Here is a 26,324-nt window from a genome sequence, read left to right on the forward strand (position 1 = left end):
GTCATTCTGGAACATGCCACAGTTTCGTGTCTGTCTTATGTGTTTGCATAGAAAGCCCAAACATCATAATTGGAGCTTATTTGACCCTACTGAAAAGTAAATTTGTTTCTCTTATGCTGTGCATTGGAAGTTGAGGACTGTACATTTCCTGTGGTATTTTATATGTTCTGCAGAATGTTTAGAGGCTGCCATTTTCTTTTTGTGAATGGTATTTTCTTCAATCATTTATAAAACTGTTACTTCATTCACTATTGATTTTTTAAATCTGTAGCTGAATCTTGGCCCTGGTATAAAAACTGAGACCTAGCCAGAATTTGTGCTCTACACTTAACATGCATTGGGCTGAATGATTGTAAGAACCTGCTATGAAGGGGGATTAGAAAGGATCGTCTTTCAGTTTAAGGGATTGAGGTGCTCAGCTAATGAAAATGACTGGCAAACAGTCATTTCTAATGACCAGGAGTCGATGCATATGTCAAGTGCTTCTGTGGGGTCTTCTTTCACATTAAGTGGAGTGGAGTCGTGAACTCCATCTGCAGTTGGGAACAGTCAGGTTAACCGTAGGGCACAAATTCTGGCTAGGTCTTACAGGTTCTATGCCCACACCATGACTGGGCCAGGATGATTATAAATGATTGAAGAAAATATTCATCATTCACAACAAGAAAATGGCAGCTACTGCCCATTCTGCAACACAAAGACTCTTGAGTTTGGACTGTCCTTAGGTGGCTCATTAGGCTTGGGACAGCTTCCGACTCACTAGGTCAAGCCTTCCCGTCAAATAATTTTGAAAATATACTTGTTCAATCATGCAACAGAGCTCTAATGACCACATATGTTTATTATACCTGATTGTGTCTTCAGATAGTCAGTTCTCTGGAACAGGCACTATTTTAAGTACATGTAATCTATTGTACTCTGCCATCAATACTTACATCCCTCCCCCCTGAATATTTCTGATTCATAACTGGCAAACTTTCTGTATCTTCATGCATTTTTCTGCTGAACAGCACTCCCTTTGTCACAAACTAGAGCAAAAGCCTGGAATTCCTGCTGGGACAGAGATGAAATAGTGGTCCTGACTGTGAGACATCAGAGCTCTTCACAGCTATGGTCATATTAAAACAGTGATAAATGTTTAGACAACTCATTTTTAATATATAATCTGTTAAAGTAAACGTTTATTTAGCTGAAGTACATGTCTGAAGGAGAACTGTTCACTACAGCTTTCCCTTAACGCTGGGATTCCTTTCCTTAAATCCTGGCCCAAATCGTGCTTACGTTTCAGATGAGTAAAGTCCTATTGACGTCAAATGGGACCTTTTGCATGAGGTAAGTGAGCAGAATTTGGCTCATAGTATGAAAAACTAGCCACTAGGCAGAAAACTATGAATGAAAGACAGAATTGTGGCCTTAACTATGCCCATTTAAACAAAATCCTTAACTTTATTTTAATATACATACACCTTTGTATTCAATTTCCGTTGTTCTGATAGTAGAATTGAAGGAATAAATTTCATACAATATCATGAGGGCATTCCTTGCAGTAAGGTGGAATTGTGCCGGTTCTTCACTGTGACACTAAGAAAAAAAACAGTACATTAATGCTTTCTCAGTTCCACAGTTCCTTTAGATAAAAAAAATATATCGATGGAAGCTTGGGTCACTCGTACTTTTTAGGAGATGCTGCCTTTAACATTGAACAGGGTCCTTGGTATAAAATACCATATAATTATCATTGGATAATGGTATCATGGTATCAGTGGTCATGATGATAGATAAACAACTACCGCACCTCGGCTATTGAAATCAAAAGACTGCCTATGTACAATCAGAACAAAAAAAAAATCTAATGGAGACAGAAAATTACAAAAATACAGAAGTACCTGTAGACCATTAAAAAACATGACCAGTTACTTTTCTAAACTGAAAGCCCCTCAAACTACATACTGACTGTCCTTAACAAAGCACTAAGACAGGGGTGGCCAACCTGTGGCTCCCAGAGCCGCATGTGGCTCTTCAGAAGTTAATATGCGGCTCCTTGCACAGGTGCTGACTCCGGGGCTGGAGCTACTGGTCCCAACTTTCCACTGCTCAACCCCAGGCCCTGTCACTACTCCACCCCTTACCCCAAGGCCCCTGCCCCTTCCTGCCCCCTCCCCTGAGCCTGCTGCACCCTTGCTCCTCCTCACTCCATCCCAGAGCCTCCTGAACACTGTGAAACAGCTGATCGTGGTGGGAAGGAGGCACGGGGAGGGAGGGGGAGGTGCTGATTGGCAGGGCTGCTGGCGGACAGGAGGTGCTGGGGGTGGCGGGGAAGCTGCTGACATGTTACAGTGGCTTTTTGGCAATGTACATTGGTAAATTCTGGCTCCTTCTCAGGCTCAGGTTGGCCACCCCTGCACTAAGATGTGCGGTAGTAGCAACCAGAGAAATCTGCTTCAAAAGGGAGCTAGCAGTATCAAGGGCATGAGAAGAAGAAATGAAGGGAGATCAAATTGCATTAACCATCCTATATGTTTGGAATAGGCAAAGCCTGGACGAAACCTGTATTTCAAGCCAGCAATACGAACGGTTATCCATGAAGGGGATGCCAAATAAACTTTAGAGTAGGTTCAGGACACAAATTGTCCAAAGCCATGTCCTGTTGAAATGGCTGGGAGCCTGGGCCCTTTTCGTAATATCAAAGGTGTGCAGCAAATCTCAGTGAAACACAAACATCCCTATGCCTATTATGTTAAAAGTCTTGTACAAGGAAATGAAGAAATGCTTAAATATCTTCACCCTATTTCCTTAAAAAAAAAATCATCCTGAAAAAATGCAGCTCCTAACATTAGCTTTGTATAGTCAGGGACCATGGCAAAGAAGCCCATCTCCATCTCCAGTGCTGCCGAGTTCTGCAACTGGAATGGAAAGCAGTTCTTTCTCTTTGAAATCCTTGCACTGCTCTCTGAGTTCCATGGTGATAGGCACAGTATGTGAATGAGAGTGCCAGCACATGGCCTGTACATCACTTAAGCCCTTAAAATAGGGCTTGAGTAGAATTTAACAAGGTAAATAGACTTTGGGTAAAATTAATCTCTCTGCAAAAGGCCAGCACAGTGTCAGCAGTTAGATGAAAGATTGGTTTTAACCAATCTGATAACTGGACTAACAATTGTTTAGGCTTCATTTAGCTTACAATTCACTGATAGGGAGAAAGGATTTCAAACATCATGCTAAATCAGAATTAGCAAAGGCTGCACTCCATATTTTATTCTTCGGCTGTCCCTTTGTATCCAAGAAGCTACTGAGCTCATCATAAACAGTTGCCTACAAAACAGTTTCAGGGACCAAATGCAAGCAAAACATCTTTAAAGTAACTAGAAATACTGCACTTTCAAAGCAAAAACCCATTAGTAGCAAAGATTCAATATGAAACAAAAATAACTAAATATGTTGGATATTACACTTTTTAAAAAAGCTGATTGAATGTGATTGACTTCTAATTTTTCAGTATGTCAGTTTTACCATTAAAAAGTCCAAATTTATTTAAATTTAATTAGTATATATATTTAGTATATACATTTAGATCCAACTTAAGTTGTTAACTTAACAACTTAGTATTTTATTCTTGAGGGAGAAGAGCTTCTATTATTTAACATTACATGGGAGAGATTCTAGAGAATCTTTCTATCTTCTTTAATACTATAAAGAGTATTTGATGTTAGTGAGAAATGCAGGCTTGACCGTTCTGGAGGCTAAAATCCTGTTTCCATCCACGTGACAAGTCAAGCTTAGGAGCAACAGTGAAAACATTCTCAAATAGCTCCAACTCTCATGTAGAAGAGCCCCCTTTAGGCCTAGAAAGTAATTCAGTTTCAATGATCTTTCAACTCCTTGGCCTCTTTACTGAAGCTGCCAACAATGGTACTTATTTGAGGCTGCTGCGATGTACACACATATGCAGTTAAACCAGACCAACTGCCAACTCATTTCACATAGGTCAAACAGCCATCAAATGGCAACAACTTCTAGTGAGTGCTGCCCTGGGCAAACTCCTATCAACATCACAGAGATGATATGCTCCATATTTAGCTGAGCTTGCAAGCACATATACTCAACGTGATGGTATTTCTATGTGTGGATGTAACATGGTAACTTTCAAACACCACATATGATCAATTCCAAAATATCAGGGTATATTCTACGCTTCAGTGGCCAGAAACCTATTCCTATTGGGGAAAATTGAAAACCAAAAAGGGGAAATGGGGGATATATGGAGCTCCTGCCATCTGCTTAGCACAGCCACAGTTTCAAGGACATCTGCAATTGTCTATAAATCAAACTGGTTGATGACACCCATTAATGTCTTCTGGCATAACATTACCCCATTTCATCTCATCCTTCCAATAGAGTTTAACACATTGACAATCTGAATGACTTATCTCAGACAAATAATAATGGGGGTCAGGGCAAGAAGGTGTGCACACCATTGGTATAGGGGAGAGGAAATGGGGCTTTACACAGAGCCACTGGCATGGGAGGAGAAGGGGGGACCCTGGTAATGCAGAAAAGGGTCACACAGAACCTTTTGTGTGTGTGTGTGGGGGGGGGAGCAGAACACTGGACTCTGGTACAGGGCAGGAGGGAATGCCCCCTCTTCATCCCTAGAGCCACTGGCACAGGACGAAGGGGGACACACAAAGAGTTTGTGGGGTGGAACGGAGGAATACAAGGAGTCCCTGATGCATGCAGTAAGCTTGGCCTCCACAAGCTACAAAGTGTGTGACCCCTACTCTATTAATTCACTGAGCCATTCAGTTTCCAAACTATCATCAAATTACATTTTTCTTCTTTGCAATAAATATATAAGACTCAGAGTTCACTCTAAAGGTTTGGTGTAAGGTACTGACCTCCCTCAAGTCCCAAATCAATGGTAATTAATGTCATTCAGCATATTGAAGGAGGGGCTCGATGCCTTGCAGGATGGAGCCTGAATACCTACAATTGTCAGAAGTTAAAAAACCTTGAGGGCACAAAAATATTTTGACCATTGAATCTGTGAAGACTACCTGACCTCACTTATGCCAATTAATTTTTAAATGTACTAAACAGTCTGGTAATAAATCAAGAAAATTGAAGTGCATCGGGGTAGTGGCAAATAAACAACAACTACAATTGTACAATAAATACATTACATTGTTTGCAGTTTTGTAAAAGGCTGCACAAAAGTCTAGGTAACATTTTATTAATCGCTTCCTGAATTCAAAATATTGTTTGTGCAAATTTGAAGGGTCAGAAATCAAATAAGTATCTGCAAATCAGTTACATAAGGGAAGCACAATATCAATGTCACATATCTACTTCCTAGTTACATTTTAAAAACACATTTCAGATATAAAGCACAATATAGGTTAAATCTTAAAATATTCTCTGCACTTCTCTTTAGAAATAAATTTCTTAAATGTTCCGCTCCTGGGTAAAAGGAGATTTAATTAATTTTTTGCTCATAGGCCAGTTTTAAAGGCTCAAATATAAATTTTACATATGCCAATATCACAGTATTTTTTTAAAAAAGTGTCCTATTATGTCCAAAATAAAGGAAAAATGAACTACTTAGAAATATATTAACTAGGTGTGGCCTTGTCTACATGGCACAGGCAATGCATGCTAGGGGGTGTGATTTCTAAAAGTGCTCTAAGGTGTTGTGCTCTGACTGGCCCGAGTAAAATCTGCTAGCACTGTCTAAAAGTGTCAAATTAAAGTTAACAGTCCTTCAAACAGGAAAAGGTTAACACAAACTAGGTACCTTTCAGAACATGGCAGCAGGATTTCCATGGGGCAGTTAGAGCATAGCACATTAGTGCGCTTTACAAATCACACCCCTGTGGCACGCTTTGCCATACTGGATAGATAAGCCCTATGTCTTGTTAAGGAGGTACAGCAGTAAGGTTCAGACTATGGCCCTAATTCTACTCACTTATACTGATTTTACACCAGTATAAATGGAATAATTCCTGACACACTGACTCTCTATACCTGCAATGGGCTTGAGGTAATCTGAAACAAGAATTACTACTGTTTAGGTTCCTGATCATCCAGCTATTATAGCCATTGGGGAATTTTGCCACGGACTTCAGTGGAGCAGAAGCTGGTCCTTAGACAACAGGGCACATGCTGTGTTACATAATAGAAGAAAATATTTTTGGTTTTATAAAGCCATTTACTGTTAAAGATAATGGTGAATGGGAGTTGAAATAATCAAGAGTATCCAAAGCGCCAGTCTTTGATTCCCCTTGCCTCTTTTAAAAGAGGTGAGTAGGTAATCTTAACACAATAAATTGACATAGCACTGGGACATTACTGTAGAAAACATTGCTGGACTGTCACTTAATACGGATAACGGTATATGCCTTATACACATCCGCCTGAAACTAGTGGGTACGTACTCAGTCGAGCTCAGCAGTGCCTTTGCTGCTGCCATGGTACCATGGCTCTACTGCTATGTATGTGTACATGAGCAGGGGAATCACTCCCATAGCTCATAGTGTAGACACAGCATTACATCTATCTATTTTACAAAGAAGAAAAGGAAACTAAAGAATGATAGGTGTTATGTTTGTCCATGTATAGATAGGGCCACTTTCTGAGTATGATGGAAAACAATCGCCATGTGTTTCAAAGTACATTACCAGATCAGTTTTAAAGAGACTGTTCTTATTTGTAGCAAATATTTACTATTTCTTCCCCCACTCTGTCCCTTCAAAAAAACCCTCTCTTCTAGCTCAATGTCCTTATTTTTATTCACCAGTGTCTCTATTTATTGCTTTTAAGTGGTGGCTGATATGGAATTATGCCAAACATGTAGGTTTTTATTTTAATAAAAATCAAGGTTTTAGAAAACTTAAAATTAATAAAAATGTTTCAACAAATTTTGTTAAAAATTCCAGTCGAAAGTACATTTTAATTAGTTCAAATCTTTCCCTGCACGTGTTAGCAATCTGAATATTCTGGTCATGCATGGGAGCTAGCAATCAAAAACTGACTAGAAATGAACTAACCACAAAAGTTTAAACAACTAGTCTATTTTCTTGGTCCAACTTGCATAGAATGGAAATAGTGAAACACCATTAATGGCAAAAAACAACAACATGTAGATTTCCCCCCGCCACCCCGCAAATCTTTCGGTTTAATAACCGAAGTTGTGGATATTTGTAAATAAATGTACTTTTAAAATATATATATAATTTTTTTAACCTGACAGTATTGTAAAGCACATATAGGATAGATTTGAAAGGTAAGCAATCCTAATCTTTCAGGTTAATGAAAGCTGAATGCAGTAACTCCTCAGTCGCTACTAGAAGAGTCTGAACTATCAGATGATGAACGTTTTTCTTTTTTTCCTCTTCTTTTTTTCTTTTTTGTGATGTTTTCCTTTCTTAGATTTACTCTTTTTCTCCTTTTTCCTTTCTTTTTTGTGGCATTTCTGTTTTTTTGGTTTTGGATCTTCTTCGTCAGTGACACTTGATGAAGATGATCTGTTAAAAAATCCCAAAATTAATACAGATTATGTTACCAATCAGGGTATGTATATATTCACTTTATTTTTCTTTCTACACTGAATTTAATGCTGGAGACTGTATAAACACATGAATGCATGCTGTTGGTATAGAGGTTGTCCACACCAGCCTGTACCGGGTAAGCCAACCATATCCATGCTCATCCAAACCTTGGCCTCTCTGATGAGGCTGCCTCACCAGGAAAGCAATATTTCTGGTACTCCTTAATTAACAGTGTTCACAAACGTGCGGGTTACGTTTGGAAAGAGTTAGTGACTCCTGCTTGTAAATTAATCACTAATTGTACCTTACTGGTTTAAATGTTATTTTTATTTCTTTGCTCTGCCTATAGCATATTCCAAACTATGGAATGGAGACATTTCAAGGTTGAAACTTTATTGATAGGCAAATGATCTTATATGTTTAGGTCTAAAGAAAATGGATTGAAAGCATGAAAACAAGGCACATAAGGAGATGAAAGCTTGACGAGAAAACCTACAGTAATAGTATCTAACTTAATAATACCTTCAAACAAATGGCTGTACTACCATTCCCCTTCCCACAATCCCTGCCAATTCAGAGAGCAGATGTTACCGGATGCAAAAGATATAGCCATTTTGATTAAACTGAATGGTCTGTTTAATAAGAGATAAATCTGGTGTGACATTTAGAATATTTCATGAATATGAAGTAACTTGATTTTAAGTACAAAAATCTAACAATTTAAGGGGGGGGGGGAATCCTCTTTAACTTACTTGAGAACAGCTCCATAAACTTCATTGTTACTGCTTGTGAGAGTAAGGTACGCAGGATTTGGCTTCTTCATAGTAACAGTCAAAGTGCACCAGGGAACTTTTAGTGCACACTACCAGGGTCCACAAGGACAGTTAGTGTGCAGAATTAACATAGCTACACCTTAATGCCCCAACTGACTTCAATGGGGGTACTCACAGTGCACAAAGTTAAGCTCATGCATAAATCTTTGTAGGAACAGAGTCTTAGTATGCTGATTGGTAGAATATCAAGCAAATAAATTATTAATTTAAATTCTCATTCTAAATAGTTTTATATTGTTGTTTAGAGTAAACAAGAGTCTTCTTTTAGCATTTTTAATTGCAATGTCTATCGCTTTTTAGCCACGTTCCTCATTTGTATGCAAAAGATTAGTAGTATGTTTAGTTTTATAGAGTAAAAATTCTGTATCAGACATTCAAATTTAGTATATGTGCTTTTGTAGAAGCAAAAATAAAAGGTTAACATGCACGGGATGTAACAATTTGGAAAGTATATTTTGGATTTTAAAATATAAAGAAAATTCTGTTTTAGGCTTAATTAGGTATTTGTAAGTTACCTTTTCCTTAATTTCTTTGATTTGGATTTTTCTTTGCTTATTCTTTTTAGATTCTTCTTTTCCTCCTCCTCCTGACTTGTATCTGTGGATATAAAAATTGTATTTTATACAAAATATTTTTCTTTTTTAACTTCAAAATTAATTAAAAAACTCACTGAAATCAGTACTTTTTTTATTGCTAATGTTTGTTTCAAGACCAAAACATTTTGTAACCAAGTGCTATTTTTCAGACTCATTTCAAATATTTTGCAGAGCATCCGCACTTTGGTTACACAACTCACATTGTAAAGGACCTGCATCTAAGTACCGAGAATATAATTAGATATGTGAAACATGGTAAAAACTGCTACATTCACAAGAGGCTGCTCCTTGCACCTCTTCCTCCACAACAGTATATCTGTGTTTACATCCCCTTCAGGAGGTTTGCATGCTAATGTCCTTTTTAACTCTTTAGTAACAGTCAAGCCTCGTTTATCTGAAACTCAAAGACCTGAAAGGAGGTCCTATTTCCCACATGTATCGAATACAACAGACACTCCCTCTTGTTTATCTGAATAACTTTCATATCCCCCATCTCATTTACTATTTTTGTGTGTAGTCTAGACTGTATATGGACACTCTCACAAACAGCAATTGTTTATACCGAAGTAGGATTTATCCATGGCAGCTGTGGGATGATGGACATGCATGTCACTTTATTGTGGCTCATCAGCATATTACAGCAACCTAACTTGGTACTGATAAACCTGGATACTGCATAAGGCACATGTCACAAAAAATATTACCACATTTGACCCCTTTGTTGGCAATCTCACCAGAGGTACAAAGGTCTGAACAGGCATGGAGAATCAAATGTTTGTTGTTCTAGTCAGGTAGCTTGTCAAGATAGTGACTGAAAACACTTGTGGGTAAACCTCCACTGTAGCTTCGCTTACTTTCCCTGTTCTGTTTAGTTTAAAACAGGGGTTCTCAAACTGGCGGTTGGAACCCCTCAAGGGGTCACAAGGTTATTTCATGGGGGGTCGCGAGCTGTCAGCCTCTACCCCAAACCCTGCTTTGCATCCAGCATTTATAATGGTGTTAAATATATTTAAAAGTGTTTTTAATTTATAAGGTGGGTCGCACTCAGAGGCTTGCTGTGTGAAAGGGGTCACCAGTACAAAAGTTTCAGAACCACTGGTTTAAAAAACTAAACAAAAAAGCAAACTTTGATTAAGGCAGTTCAGTTAGTATATTTCATTAGTACTAAATTATGTTAAAGTGTGTGTGGGAAACAACACATGGCAGAAAGGGATACAGTGACAGATAGAGCACTAGACTGTGACCTAGATGACCTAGGTTCAATTCCCAGCACTGCCGGTGACCATGGGCAAATTACTTCTCTCTCTGTGCCTGAGTTTCTCCATCAAGCACTTTGAGATATTCAAATGGAACACACTAGATAAAGGAAAAGTGTCATTACTGAGAAAAAATGGCAGCCGGTGACAACTGCTGTTAATACCTTTAAAATTTCCTTGTGGAAGAATTATGCAAACTCATAAGAGAACGACGTGGCCTATGAAGAAGGTAGGACAGATAATGTGGCCATAGACCACATCAGTCCCCAAACAATGGAACACCACAACGGAAGAACCTTAAAACAAGAGTACTGTACTGATCTGCGTCCTTCCAAAAAAGAACAAACACCCATAACAAACCCTGATTCCCTCCAACCAGGTTGTATCTAGTCCCACAGATCAGGAGAAAACTCCTAAAGGAGTCTGTAAACTGGGCCATTCTTTACTTCAAGGAAGGATATGCAATCACCTCTGTGCAAAATGCAAACAGTGCAACAGAGAAATGCAAGGCCTGGTTGCCCGAATGAAACAACATCATGAGAAGTGTTCCTTCTCAGGAGGAAGCTGCGCTGAAGATGATGAAAGGAACATTCTGAACATATAGGATCTTCAGTGTCGTAATAATAATTAAATAACTGCATTGACTTATTTTGTTTAGGAGAATCCATCCTCAACATACAGGATTCTGAAGACTATCCACCTTCAAGATCACCATCCTTTTCTATAGTTTCAGAGTTATCTGCCAATGATCGTGTTTTAGTCACATCACGTATGTCACATAGCCACAGTATATTACCTGTAGCAAAAAGAAAAAAGAAAAAAAATCTCCATCATCCAGAAGCAACCATAGATGAATTTGTAAGAAGAACCAGCAGATTACAAAAAGAGGTAATTGATGAAAACATTGCCCGGTTTGTTTATGCAACAAACTCTCCTTTCCGTATGATTGAGAACCCACACTTCATTAACATGGTTCAGTCATTAAGACTACGATACAATCCACCCAACAGAGCAGATGTCGCAGGCAAATTGCTGGATTAAGTGTATGAAAGAGAAATTGAGCAGTTTGCAAAAGGTCTAGAGGGTAAAATTGTTAACCTGAGTCTTGATGAGTGGAGCAATGTCCACAATGATCCTGTTGTATGTGTTTGTGTGACAACAGAATAAGGGAATGTCTTCCTTGCAGAAACAATTGATACATCAGGAAATGCACACACAGCAAAATACTTACAAGAAGTAGCAGTAAAAGCTATAACAAAAACAGTGAAAAAAATTCAAATGTCTAGTATGCAGTGTGGTCACAGACAATGCTGCAAATGTATCCAAGATGAGAAGAAATTATTTAGAAGAGAGTCCCAAGCTAACAACATACGGTTGCAGTACTCATTTGATGTACCTCCTAGCCAAAGACTTCAGTCTTCCAGAAATAAAGGCTAATGTTAAAATTGCAAAATACTTCAGTAACAACCACGTTGCAGCAGCTGCTCTGAAAAAAGTGGGAGGAACCAAGCTAACTCTCCCACAAGACGTGCGATGGAACTCAGTATTGGACTGTTTTGAGCACTATATCAAGATCTGGCCTAATCTGATGACAGTTTGTGAACAAAATCGTGAAAAAATAGATGGCACTGTCACAGCCAAAGTTCTCAACACTGGGCTTAAGAGAAATGCTGAACACATGCTGAGTACCCTGAAGCCTATTTCTGTAGCCTTGAACAAAATGCAGGGAAATAGCTGTTTTATTGCTGACGCTGTTGAAATTTGGAAGGAACTGAGTGAGATCTTAAAAGAGAAATATGCAATGACAGAGTTAAATTACAAGCATTAAAAAAAACGAATGGGACAAGCACTATCTCCAGCTCATTTTCTTGCAAATATTCTCAATACTCGGTACCAGGGTCAAACCTGAACTGTTGAAGAAGAGGAGTTGGCTATGACACGGACATCCAGCAATCATCCTTCCATAATGCCAACTATAATAAACTTCAGAGCTAAGGGTGAACCATTCAAGAAATATGTTTGCTGATGATGTTTTAAAGAAAGTCACACCAGTGAACTGGTGGAAGTCACTTCAGCACTTGGATTCAGAGACTGTTAAAGTGATAATCTCACTTTTAACAGCAGTAGCTTCTTCTGCTGGTGAAGAAAAAATATTTTCTTCCTTTGGACTAATTCATTCCAAATTGAGAAATCGTTTGGGACCTGAAAAAGCAGGAAAGCTTGGTATTTCTTTTCCAGATTATGAACAAATAGGAAAATGAAGGTGAAGACGACCAAGTTAGCTGCAGAAGCCAATATTTTAAGTTTCTCATGTTGACCTGGCTGACATAGTCGATTTAATTTTTGTGGTTTTTTAAAAATATTCAAAATATTTAAATATTCAAAAAATTTTTTTAACTAAAATAGTTAACAAAAACAAATCTGATTTTAAAAAACTTGAATGTTTAACTAAATTCAAAAATTCATATGCTTGTTTTGTTAAAATATACATTTGCTGTTGAAGAAAAAAATCCAGAATACATAACGTTGTGGTTTTACTTAAATAAAACAATTGAAATGTCTGTCTGGTGAGGTTCTCCTCCTAATACAGCATGACAAGAAAATCCTCCAAATATTAATGATTAACCTGTTGAATTGGAGATAGTTCTTGGCTTCTTCTCTCATTTGTTCTCTACCTGGAATCAAGTGTCCTCTCTGACGTTGGGCCTAGTTGCCAGACTTTAGGCAGAGATTTTATGTTCCTCTGTCTGGACAATCCTAACTTAACCTGCCTCCTTCTCACATTTCATTTGCTTCTTAAGTTAATTTAACCTTGAGTGAAGTGACATCTTGGGCAGCGGTTGCAGGGCTGCTTTATTTTCACAGACCCAGAGCAGTCTGTTAAATCCTTCATGTCTTAGGATGTATGTACCCCACACCTGACTATCACACAACCTATTTAAAAACAAAACAAAACAAAAAAAAACTTTCCACAAAGGAAGGCATCCTTTTAACGATACTTTAAGCCAGTGCTTCTTAAACTGCCCACAGACCACCATGGATGCCATAGAAAGGTATCCTTCAAGCAGTAAGACTTTATCCTAGGAATTCAACCCATGCACTCCCAGGAGGGGAAGCCCTGCTGAGAGTTTACTTGGATCACTCATCTGAAGACTGATACTGGGGTAGGGGAGATGGGATTGAGGACGTGACATCATTCCATAACCATGAAGATATCATCACTAAAACAGGTGATAGTTGAGTTTCCAAACAAGCAACAACAAAATTGTATAAATGGAGAAAATACACATTAGTTTTATGAGATATTAGTAACAAAGATATGTAAAACCTATAAATTCAAAATTCATAATATTAAGATTGCCAGTGTTTATTTTAAGTAATTCCATAAGATTAAAACCATGACACCAGATGCAAGGATGTATAATATCTGATTATAATATTTCCTTCAGTCTTTGAATTAGATTTTTCCCAGGAAACATCTACCTTTTAGTGCTGAATTCGTCCATCCAATTAAAATCATGTGTGACCATCATTCTTTTATGTCAAAATGACTTTTGACGTTTAGTGGAACAAGCAGCCTGAAGTGGGAGACGTTTAAAAAAACAGGAGAGAAAACATTTCCAAAAAACCTAGATGAGTTTTCAAAAATGCTGTATAGAGCACCTACAACTTAAGGAAGAACATCTATACTAGATAGGGATAACACACTATCCTCTAAATATCTACGTACAACTAACTGTTTCTCTCCAGGGCTACATTTACCCTTTTTTCCTAAATGAGTGGCCATTCAGAGCCATGGTTTCAGAAATCCCTAGGTCCACAAGTAACAGTTTTTCTGAACAACTTTGTTCCTATTCACAAGTTCAAAAGAAAGACTTTTTAGGAAAGCAAATTCAGCAACTAATTTTACCAAAAGAGGTCGAAGCTTTTCTTTTGAAGTGTTCTAGTAATACAGAAGGCTATGTTGGAACACATCTCTCTACCTCGCCTTCCTAATGTCATCAAAATAACCACCTCACAGAGTATGTTTACACTGCGGTTAGAGGTGACTGTAGCACATGCAGAGACACCCAAGCTAGCTTTAATCTTGCTAGAGTGAATACCAATAGCAGTGAAGTCACAGCAGCAAGGATTTCAGCATGGGCTAGTGCTCCCAGTTCGTACCCAGAGTCCTAGGTGTGCTTGCACATCCCATGCTGACACCTGTGCTGCTGTGGCTTCACCATACTAGTACTCACACTAGCTAGATTAAAGAGAGCTTGTGTATGTCTATACCTGCAGCACCTTGATTGCAGTGTAGACATGCACACAGATAGGGTTTTGATTAGGAAGTGGAGGCAGGGTCTAGAATGAGAGAGCAATAATAATGCAAATGAGTAAAAAATATTAAGAAAAGTGCATCAGGGTTGGTGTATCTAAAATACATGATCCGAGAATAACAAAGACTAACTGCAAAGTAACAGCAGAATATCATGCCCCAGCATTCCTAAATTGGGGGCTCATAGTATGCTAGAACAGACCCCCATCCACCATCTGGGACCTTTTTGTAGGTTGAAACCTTAGCCCTCCTGCATCATCTTCTGATGAACTTGCGTACCTGTGGACTAACTAACCCCACCTGTTTTCGCTTCCTCTATAGAGGCTGAGCCTCATTTCCCCAAGACAGAGAGCGAGCAATTATCCCTCCAAATGTTAACTGTCAAATCAAAACTATTAGCTGCATTCAAACAAAATAATGCTTACGAATTCGAGAGAAGAAACAGACTGAACAAAGAAAAGCATTTAAAGAGGCATCATTTACTTGGGGGAAGGAGAGAGAAAAAGAGAATCATTTCAGTTTTATGCAATAAACAAAGGATAACATCAATGAAATAATGCATATTACTTTCCCCGCATTTGCACATTCCCAAACTCACAATCTTTTGGATTTAAGAACCTAAATGTAGACACCCATGCTTGCAAATCTTAGTCAAATGTTTTTAAGTCGAAGCTTTTCTAATTTTTCCACAAGGTGTCAGGGGGGCTCTCAAATCTCTTTAGCCTGGAGCCATCCCATAAAAGCAATTTTTTTAGGTCACTGGATAAGATAGAGTAAAAAGTGAACTCTAAAGGAGTTAAATGACAGCTACCAGAGTTTAAATGAGATAGTTTCCCAATTTAGGATTATGCTCTGTTATTTAAAAAACTTACTCTTTTTCTCTGGTAAGGCCTGCAGTTTCCCCAGCTCTTCTTCCTCGCTGTCTTCACTGCTTGTACTGCTGACGTCTAAAACAATGTCTCTTTTGGGGTCCACCCGGAGAAAGTTTCTGCATTCAAATGTCAGATGACCAGCTGAATAAAAATCAAAAGAGTGAGCCACAAGCAGAAATACTTCAAATTATAAAATAATGTGAAAGAGTTACTGCTTTGTGCTGAGAAATATGCATTTTAGTATTACACAGATTTCATAAAAGGGATGGACTTTAATTTGGTTTGTCAGTGGAAAAATAAAGGAATATCACTTTGAAAAACTATTGCAAAGTTTGGGACTGTGTATAGAGCAGAAATGTTTCTGTTTTAGGGAGTGAGAGTTCCAGTTAGCATCTGGTGCTATTCCCATCAATTATCAATTTATTTTTAGAACCACTTCCCTCAAAGCTTTTGCATAGTCTTCTTCATTTTTTGTGAATGTGTCGCATACCCTTCCCTGAAGAAATGATCTGAAGGAAGGTGAAATGTTTTCCAAATTAAATTATTTTTTTAAAAAGAGTGAAATGTGAGAGTCTGCTCCCTTCCAGTGACAAATTATATCTGCAGTAACCAAAGGTTATCAACTAAAAATGTGTTCGTATACTATGTCATTCTTTATTTTCTAAAACATATGTGCGTGTCTGAGTTTCTAGTGCTTTACAGACACATTAGAAAAAAGGAATTTGAAGCTAGCTTACACTGAACTTATACTGAAACATGGGGATTGAACCAGAAAGACAGATGTGAGGTGGAAGCGACAGCTTGCCATTTAAAAATAAATAAATCTCAATATATTCTTTCTATGATCAGCTCAAAATCAAAATTCCAGGATAACAGTGAAATGAACTGTCTTATGACCTTCTCCCAATTACTGTAATAAGCGTTAAACATTTCTAGCTTAGAGATAATAAATAGACTAATTCCTTTTTAATACAGTCCATATTAGAAATGCTATTCATTAAAGAACGCTTTGCAGCGGCAGTTATCTGTAGCAATGTGTATTTTTAAAAAATGCGGGGCCAAAAATCCTAAGTTTGTTTCCAGACAACAGAAACTCCTAACCCATCTGAAATAATGGACCTGGGGAAAAATGTGAAAAAAGGGAGCTTCAAATCTATGATAATTTGTAAAGCTGTCAGCTGAAAACATAATTTAGCCCCATACAAAAGGGAAACCCTGCTAGAAGTCTCCACAGGAACCAGGCTAATTACTGCTACAAACACAGCTTCTTCCCATCAAAGATAATCTTCTGAAGCCAAAGCAGTAGGGAACATTAAAACAGAATAGGTTACTTGGCTTTCCTAATTTCTTTCATATCCAGAAAGTTTACAACACTGCACTTATCAAACAATTAATTCTATACTAACATCTAATTGCCTTGAGAGGCGTTGATAAGTAAAGAAACGCAGTGTCAAAACTTGCTGGAAGAAAGTCGACCACCTCTCTCACCACGTAACCTTTTTCTAAATCAATTAAAAAATGGTTTGAAAGGTTTGTCAACAAAATGTTCATTAATAATTAAGGGAATAATTAATTACTTAAATAGTATCAAACATGTAATATGAGGATTTAGTATTAAAAACTATCTTTAAAAAAAATTATCTGGTTTATAGTGTAATTCTGTGCTAAGATTTAAGAGAATAATCACTGAGCTCCCCATGCAACACAACATACAATGGAAAAGATAAAGAACAGCTACAGCACTTGCAAGGTAGTGTCTTATGGTAGTGTCTTCCAAAGAGTGGGGCATGCAAAGGAACAGCTTTCTTGGGCAGGAAGGAGGGGAGGAAGAGCCACTGAATTGTTCTTTAGCATCTCGGCTTTCAATTAAAAAAAAAAAAAAAAAAAGAAAGAGTGTATCTGGTATAGTGAAGAAAACATTCAAAACGTGAAATGACTGTAACCAATGCAAAACTTCTTGTTTGAACAGTTCTGAGATGTAAACTGCTCATTCATCAAAATGAGCAGGTGGAGGGATAGCTTAGTGGTTTGAGCATTGGCCTGCTTAAACCCAGGGTTGTGAGTTCAATCCTGGAGGGAACCATTTAGGGATCTGGGGCAAAAATTAGGGATTGGTCCCGCTTTGAGTAGGGGGTTGGACTAGATGACCTCCTGAGGTCCCTTCCAACCCTGATATTCTATGAACATGGGTGCCAACTCAGATACCAATGAGGATACTTTAAAATGTCAAATTTGTTAGCCATTTCACTTCTCATTGAAGCATGTAGGAAAGTAGTAATATCCTATTACTAGTGCCCTACCAAATTCAGGTTCGTTTTCATCAATTTCACAGTCAGAGGGTTTTAAATTTAGTCAATTTCATGTTTTCAGATGTTTACATCTGAAATTTCACTGTGTTGTAACCCTGGAGGTCCCAACCCAAAAGGTACCCAGAGGTGGGTCTGATCCTCCCCACCCCTGAGCAGCCCTGCAGGTGAAGAGGAACTCCTGTCCCTCCCCAGCAGGAATTTGCAGCTAGAAGCCCCTGGCTGGGGCGCTCCCAGCAGCACAGGGGAGATCAGATTTCACAGGGAAGGGCTTATTTCACGGTCCATGACACATTTTTCATGGCCGTGAAATTGGTAGGGCCCTACTTATTATGAAGAGCTACACTAAGGTTTTCCACCATGTGGGGATAGGGAGCCGACAAAAAAAAAAAAAAAAAAAAAAGTATAAATTATGACAGGCAGGCTTTTAGCAACGAACTGCAGAGGTGGTGTGTTTGTGTGCGCGGGGACTGTTTCATTTTCCCAAAGAGATGGCTCAGCTTTCAAAAATTTGAGAGAAACTGCACTCTGGGCATCTTTATATTGCCTTCATACTTACGATAGCCACACTTCTTGCATCCTGCCCTGATATTATCCTTATTTCCACCTGAAAATAAACAAACTTCCATTAATTTTGGGTATTACTAATTAGAACTTAGTTTCTTTTTATCCTTTTTATTTGACTTGACACCGTGTTAAAGTACATATGCATTCTGCAGTGATTTATTCATTAGAGAATTCTATTAGAAAACCTAATATCTGGTCTATTGTCCGGCTATGCCAGAAGGACAGGAGATACTGGATGTGTTTTAATAAGGCTGCAATTTTATTCCTAAATGTCTGGGAGTACCCGGCAGATAAAAGTTTACAGTGCAGATAATTCTCTAATTATTTACATACACCCGGAGACAGCGCTCCCTCTTACCTATCCTGGTTCCCAGCAATCCCACTGCTGGGACCTCTCACCACCTCCCCAAATAAGGGGGGCTGACTCCCTGTCGTACCAGCCCCTAAACACCCGTTTCCACTCCTTTAAAGAATACCTCCTTTAAATCCTTTCTCAATCTATTTCATCTGATCACTGTATCCATTCCCTATGGAGTATCTGCACTGGACATCTGCCACAAGGAAGCACCAGCAATTAGCTTGGCTACCTTCCCCCATATCTAGCCAGGTTCCCAGAAATCTACTGATGCCTTCTTCAATACCAGCCAAAAACATATCAGCGTCTAAGTCTGCAGGTCAACCCCATCTGCCCTGAATAACTCTTGCCCGATATGCTATGTAAGGATGAGAAATCACCAACTCCCTTATGCCATCTATGATTTTGGCCACCTCCCTCTTCTCAGACCTCCTACCCATGTCAACTCATGGAGGCTTCGCAGCTTCCTGCCACATGCTGTGTCACAACATATCCAACCAAATAGTTTTTACTCCTGGGAAAAGTTCCAGGATCTGGCCCAAGTCCCTCTGAGTTCTGAACATTAAGTCCACTCCTTTACACATTCCTAAATCATTTCCCCCGAGCTGAATGACAATCATATCTGGTGCTTGCACACAGGCCACCATGCTATCAGAAGGGGCATCAGCTGCTCCCATAACATGCACCTCCTCGCACACTTTTTACTTATTTTGGTAACCAAAATCATTGAGCCATAATGTAAAGGGGAACAGAATACAATAGTGTACAACATCTCCAAAGTCACTTTTCTACAGTGTATCCTATCACAGTAATCCTGATATTCTATGTTAAAACAATTAGTGCCAAGTACTTTTAAATAAATCCACTCTGAATTACTGGAATCATCTATTTTAATGATGTTTTGCATTTTATTTTTTTAGTTCTTTTCTTAAAGAATGGCAACAAATGAAAATCAGCCTACCATTAAAATGTGTTGATTAAAACTAAATATAGCCTTTAAACTAAATTTGGGGCTTCTCTTTGCTATCCAGGAGGACACACTATATCTATATATATTTATTCAAGCAATTATATAGCTTAACTTACATTTAGAGTCTTAATTTTTACTTTTTTATTTTAGAAAATGGTGAATGATGCATGTCTTATTTACCAGATTTCTTCACTAATGATTTTTGTCAAGCTCTAGTTGGATACATAATAAAATTCAACTAAGAATTTCCCAAAGCAGCATTTTTAATGAAATAAAACCACCTTAAATGTGCTGGATACATAGGGAAAAAAAAGTTTATCATAATATGTTTTCCCTTTAAGGATACGTCTACACTGCAGTTAAAAACCTGCAGCTGGCCTGTGCTCATTGGGCTCATGGGGCTTAAGGTAAAGGGCCGTTCAGTAATCAGTGTAGCCATTCAGGCGTGGGCTGGAGCTGGGCTCTGGGCTGGAGCAAGGGGGCAGGGTTCCAGAGCTCAAGCTCCAGCCTGAACCCAAACGTAATGAAACAGCCCTTTACCCCAAACCCTGTGAGCCTTAGTCAGCTGGCACGAGCCAGTTAGGGGTTTTAAATTTCAGTTTACACATACCCTTAAACGAACAAATTTATTAAACAAAGAATGTATTAGCTATAGTTAGTGAATTTAACTGATTGTTTCTGGTCGCGATGTCCTTCAAGATTTTAGAACAAGTAAATGAAGCACCAGTTAGGTAAGCTCACCTCATACTACATGACAAAGGCCTAATCCTTACTTAGTGGATAACTGATTAGCAATTAGTGCATAAATAGATGCAGAAGTAATATATGAGCAATATATATGAAGATTCTGTATGCCTGCATAACTGAGTATGGTTATGACCTCTGTATAATGTTTTGAGATAGCGTGAACAAAGGTTCCTGGCAATGAATCGTAACATCTGGACATTCTGTTATTGAGTTTTTGGTGTGTCTAGGGAAAATGAGGGAAGTTTCTGTCAGATAACTAGAATTGATAGTTTTGTTATTGTTAAAAATTTAGAAAAACATGTTATATAATTTAGTGTGTAATCTGGATTATCATACAGGATAGTAAATATTACCAAATAGAAAAGGAGCGATTGGGCTAAAGAATGAGGAGTATTGATAAAAGGTGATATGTAATACTGTGTATAAAAGATCATATTGGGACCTGAGGTCTCTATCTGACAGACAATTCATTAGCCTGCTATCTTCCACCTGATCACTGAGGTGTGGCACTCTGTACCTGTGTGAATGAAGCCTGGACAGTGGATTCAAGAATTCGGGGTTAGCAGCAATCTCTCTGCTTTCCTTTGGTTTGTGAGTAAACCTGTGGGCCTTGCTGAATGGGGTTTTGAAATATCACTAAATAGTAGAGATCATCCTCTTACATCTTGTTTTTTGTTTATAGATTGGAAGAGGAAAACAAGCTTTCCTGCTTTTCCAGTTCCCACTAGGTTTCTTAACTTTGAATGAAGTAGACATTGAACTGAACTAGTTGAAATAAACTGGAATGAAGAAAATACTCTCTCTGCAGTTACAGAAGAGGCTACTGTGTCAAAAGCTGGTTTAGCACTTCAACAAAAACTGGTTCCAGGTGCTTAGCCAGTGACTTCCACCAGTTCAGAGCTTTGACTTTCTTTAATACTTTATCAGGAAACGTACTGATTAATAGTATTTCTTGTATTTAGCCTAAATGATTTTAATAGATTGTCAATTAAAAATTAATTTTCAACAGATATTTTTTAACTATATCTGTACGTAAATTAAAAAAGTGATTTAAATCCAAAATCCAATTGAAATAAAAAAAAATTTAAGAAAACACAAAACAGATTTTCATTCACCCTACAATCATGACAAATTATACAAAATTTGTCATGTGCACTCATACATTAATTGTACATACATATTTCCACAGAGACATACAAAATCTAAATTATGATTTCTAGACTGCGAGATAAACACAAACTAGGACTGTCAATTAATTGCAGTTAATTCACGTGATTAACTCAAAAAAATTAATTGCGATTAAAAAGATTAATCGCAGTTTTAATCGCAGTGTTAAACAATGGAATACCAATTGAAATGTATTACATATTTTGGATGTTTTCTACATTTTCAAATATATTGATTTCAATTACAACACAGAATACAAGTGTACAGTGCTCACTTTATATTATTTTATTACAAATATTTGCACTGTAAAAATTATAAAGAAATACTATTTTTCAATTCACCACATACAAGTACTGTAGTGCAATCTCTTTATCATGAAAGTGCAACTTACAAATGTAGTTTTTTTGTTACATAACTGCACTCAAAAACAAAACAAAACTTTAGAGCCTACAAGTCCACTCAGTCCTACTTCTTGTTCAGCAAATTGCGAAGAGAAATAAATATGTTTACATTTATGGCAGATAATGCTGCCCACTTCTTATTTACAACGTCATCTGAAAGTGAGAACAGGCATGGTACCATTGTAGCTGGCGTTGCAAGATATTTACATGCCAGATGTGCTAAAGATTCTTATGCCTCTTCATGCTATGGCCATCCTTCCAATGGACTGATGACGCTCGTTAAAGAATAATGTGTTAATTAAATTTGTGACTTAATTCCTTGGAGGAGAATTGTATGTCTCCTGTTGTTTTACCTGCTTTCTGCCATCTATTTTATGTTATAGCAGTCTTGGATGATGAACCCAGCACATTGTTTTAAGGACATTTTCACGGCAAATTTGACAAAATGTAAAGAAGATACCAATGTGAAATTTCTAAAGATAGCTACTGCACTTGACCTAAAATTTAAGACTCTGAAGTGCCTTCCAAAATCTGAGAGGGATGAGGTGTGGAGCATGCTTTCAGAAGTCTTAAAAGAGCAACACTCCAATGCGGAAACTACAGAACCTGAACAACCAAAAAAGAAAATCAACCTTCTGCTGGTGGCATCTGACTCAGATGATGAAAATGAACATGCATCAGATTGTTATTGAGCAGAATCTATCATCAGCTTTGGATCGTTATTGAGCAGAACCTATCATCAGCATGGATGCATGTCCTCTGGAATAGTGGTTGAAGCATGAATATGAACATATGAATCTTTAGTGCATCTGGCATGTAATATCTTACGACATGGATTACAACCATGCCATGTGAACTCCTGTTCTAATTTTCAGGTGACATTGTAAACAAGCCGGCAGCATTATCTCCTGCAAATGTAAACAAACTTGTTTGTCTGAGCTATAGGCTGAACAAGAAGTAGGACTGAGTGGATTTGTAGGCTCTAAAGTTTTACATTGTTTTATTTTTGAGTGCAGTTTTTTTTGTACATAATTCTACATTTGTAAGTTCAACTTTCATGATAAAGAGATTGCACTACAGTACTTATATTAGGTGAACTGAAAAATACAATTTCTTTTGTTTTACAGTGCAAATATTTGTAATCGAATATAAATATAAAGTGAGCACTGTACATTTTGTATTATGTGTTATAAATTGAAATCAATATATTTGAAAATGTAGAAAACATCCAAAAATATTTAAACAAATGGTATTCTATTATTGTTTAGCAGCGCAACAAATTGCGATTAATTTTTTTTAATCACTTGACAGCCCTAACACAAACTGTAAAAAGTAAGTAGTCAGTAAATCAATACCTTAGCAACAGCTAGCCCTACAAATAAATTTTAAAATATTATATAACTTTGGAAGATTAAAGCAGAGTATTACCTGTTGAATTGTGTATTACTATATCCATAATATATCTCCTTATGTTATTATAACTTGTTAACGTGCTACTAACTACATCAGGGGTGGAGGCAAGAATCCTCCACAACAACATCTTATGGAATTAACAAGTAATCCTTTTTAATGAATATATTTGAGAAAATTAAAATTACTTCCCCCAAGCTAAAAGAATATGGTGAGAACTAGTTTAAGAAAATTTAACTTAACTTCCCATTCTCCCGATAGTTCATACATTTGTTTAACTACAATACTTATGTGTGAAAATTCACCTTTTGCATTCCAATAAACAAACTTAACTCTGTCCCACAGATGTACTTATGAATTCTTTCAACATACTCATATATTAATGATGTATATGCTAAAGGAGCCTTTATTATTTGAATCTGTAAGATGAATTTTTACACATCAGTATTGTATTAAATTATGAACTATCGGGGGAATAGAATATTTAAAGTTACATCAAATAGTTGTGACCATCCACACCCACTGAGAAACGACAAACTGCTTTCAATCCACTCTGGGTCTCATCAGGAGGACAAGAGAAGTGAGGGAGAGAAGAAGTAGAGTGGTGCAAGAAGAACTCGTAGGTGTAAGAATTGGAGGGAGAAAAATGCAGAGAATGAAGATAGGGGAAGACTAGGAGAAAAGATCTAATGGGGCTGGAGATGAGAAAAGAGGGCAGATTTTGGGGAACAGGGATAGGAACCTTTTATTATATATCTACACTGCAATTAGACACCCGCGGCTGGCCCATGCCAGCTGACTCAGGCTCGTGGGGCTCGGGCTGAAGGGCTGTTTTTACTACCATGTAGCCTTGCGGGCTCAGGCTGGAGCTCAAGCTCTGGGACCCTGAGAGTTGGGAAGGTCCCAGAAGTCTACTTTGCAATTAAACAGCCCTGGAGCCCCAACCCAGAGAGCCCAAGTCAGCTGGCACAGGCCAGCTGTGGACTTTTCATTGCAGTGTAGACATACCTTTATATTCATATCAGATCAATGCTAGGATTAAATGGGTTCTGAAACAGTGGTGATGAGGAGCAGAGGTGCAAACAACAAAAACACCGGAAGTGAAGAATGGAGTATACAGATGGAGAAAAAAAAAAATTAAAAAAAAAAAAGCCCTTATAGTTAAGATTGCCTCAGGACATACTCCACCCACCTAAATTCTTCAAAGCATGAAAAGAGGAGTGGGGAGTAGAAAGAAAAAAAGTCTCTGGCATTCCTTCCCACTTTCACAATCACCTATGGTGTTGTTGAAAACACTCTTCAATGTGTCCTGAACCACCATCTCTAATAAATATATTACTTATGTCTTACTTATACCATATGTCGGCACATGGGTTCCATTACAGCAATCAGTTCACAGGGGTTTTGGAGTCTGCTACTGGCTTTCAGCTAATGGACCTACGGACAGATTTTTAAAGGTAGTTTGATTTCCATGCAAGTTAGATGCCTAATTACCTTTAAAAATCTGGTCTCTACTCCTTTAGTTCAAGCAAATAATGGCTCCAGATTGAGGATCCAGCCTTCTGGGGTTCAGTCCTTATGAACAATTCAACTAGGAATGTTATATCAAAATAAAAGCTGTGTTATCTGTTAACACATTCCCCCTGGCCAGGAAAGCTCAACCTAAGCATTAAAGATGCATAATAATTCAAGTTTTTATACACATCTGCATGGACTGAACATAGAATCTCAGAATCTAAAAGCATAAAAAAAACTCTACTGCTCAAAACTAAAAAAGACTAGGTCCCTTAGTTCACAGACAATACACAACTCATAAACCTCTATATATGGAGACATGGTTAGCATGGGTTACACTGAGTCTTCTCTCCAGAGAACTTATGCCAACTTCAGAAGTACAACATTCTGTTATCATAACTTATACAGTTGTCAGTTACACTACTGAACCTTCACACTTCCTCCCAGCATAACACCAGCTTATACAGCAGGACTTCACCTACACCGATGCAGGTTGCAGTGTGAAAGCGGCTTTGTCGGCAGGAGTGCTCTCCTGACGACAAAGCTAACACCACTTGCGGGGCTGGAAGCATTTTGTCAGCAAAAGTGCAGACAAAATATTGACAGAGCGCGTTCATACACACTGACTTTTAGTGACAAGGCTGTGTCGACACAGCCTTGTCGCAAAAGCTGCGTAGCTTAGACAAGCCCTCAGTATTTTCATGAGGTAACTGAACTGACATATTTCAGAGTGGTGGCCATGTTAGTCTGTATCAGCGAAAACAACGAGGAGTCCTTGTGGCCCCTTAGAGACTAACAAATTTATTTGGGCATAAGCTTTTGTGGGCTAAAACTCACTTCTCATTGCAACTTGCGTCGGCAAAACTTTTGTCTAGATGATCATGATGAGCCTTTCTGACCTTAACCTATCAGTATAAAAGCCACTTTTCCACACCATGAAATCTGGGTTTCTTTCCTTCAGTCTGTTTTGTTTTGTGACCACTTCCCCTCCAGGCTGATACGCGGTCCCCACTCGCTTTCTGGCTCTTTTAAAGCTTCACTTTGTGTTCTCACCCTGGGCACCGTTTTGTAGGATTGCCCCACCTGGCCTGGTCTCCCACCTGGCCTGAGCGGGGCACCTTCCCCTTCGCCCTCTGCTCTTTACTCACTCTCCCAGGAGGGGTCCTGCCCCCTTCAAGTAAGGGCGACCGGATGTTTCACTATGGGGCGCCCGCACCGCCACTGCGGGGAGCCGACGGCCCCGGGCAGCCAGGCTCCCTTCCTTGCCTCCCGCGCCAGGTATCTCAAGGGTCTCCTCGGGCGCCCGCTCCCCCCCGCTAGGACGGGCCCCTCACCTGGCAGCGCCATGGAGCCAAGGGCCCAGCAGCGTCTCCCCGAGCTGAGCCGAACACAGGCGGTGGCGCTTCCCGGCCGGAGGCCTTTAGGCAGCGCACTCCGGGCTGCACCATTAGACAGGGAGAGGAGGGG

At 38.5% G+C, this 26,324-nt stretch overlaps 1 protein-coding gene across 2 annotated transcripts; it reads right to left on the bottom strand.

Moving 5' to 3' along the window:
- Nucleotides 1–5,258: 5,258 nt before the first annotated feature.
- On the bottom strand, nucleotides 5,259–26,308 carry SREK1IP1 (SREK1 interacting protein 1). Of its 2 annotated transcripts, none has more exons than XM_074952623.1 (5): nucleotides 25,695–25,805; nucleotides 18,285–18,332; nucleotides 15,420–15,560; nucleotides 8,893–8,974; nucleotides 5,259–7,520 (listed from the first exon to the last, which is right to left on the bottom strand). In XM_074952623.1, the coding sequence occupies exons 1-5, from the start codon at nucleotides 25,699–25,701 to the stop codon at nucleotides 7,358–7,360; spliced, it is 441 nt and encodes a 146-aa protein (XP_074808724.1). In that variant the 5' UTR covers nucleotides 25,702–25,805; the 3' UTR covers nucleotides 5,259–7,357. The 2 variants fall into 2 exon arrangements, with proteins under 2 accessions (XP_074808724.1, XP_074808723.1); XM_074952622.1 differs by lacking the exon at nucleotides 25,695–25,805 and adding an exon at nucleotides 26,192–26,308 and having other exon boundaries at nucleotides 5,263–7,520.
- Nucleotides 26,309–26,324: the final 16 nt, after the last annotated feature.

Source organism: Natator depressus, chromosome 5 (assembly GCF_965152275.1).
Source record: "Natator depressus isolate rNatDep1 chromosome 5, rNatDep2.hap1, whole genome shotgun sequence".
NCBI lineage: Eukaryota > Metazoa > Chordata > Testudines > Cheloniidae > Natator > Natator depressus.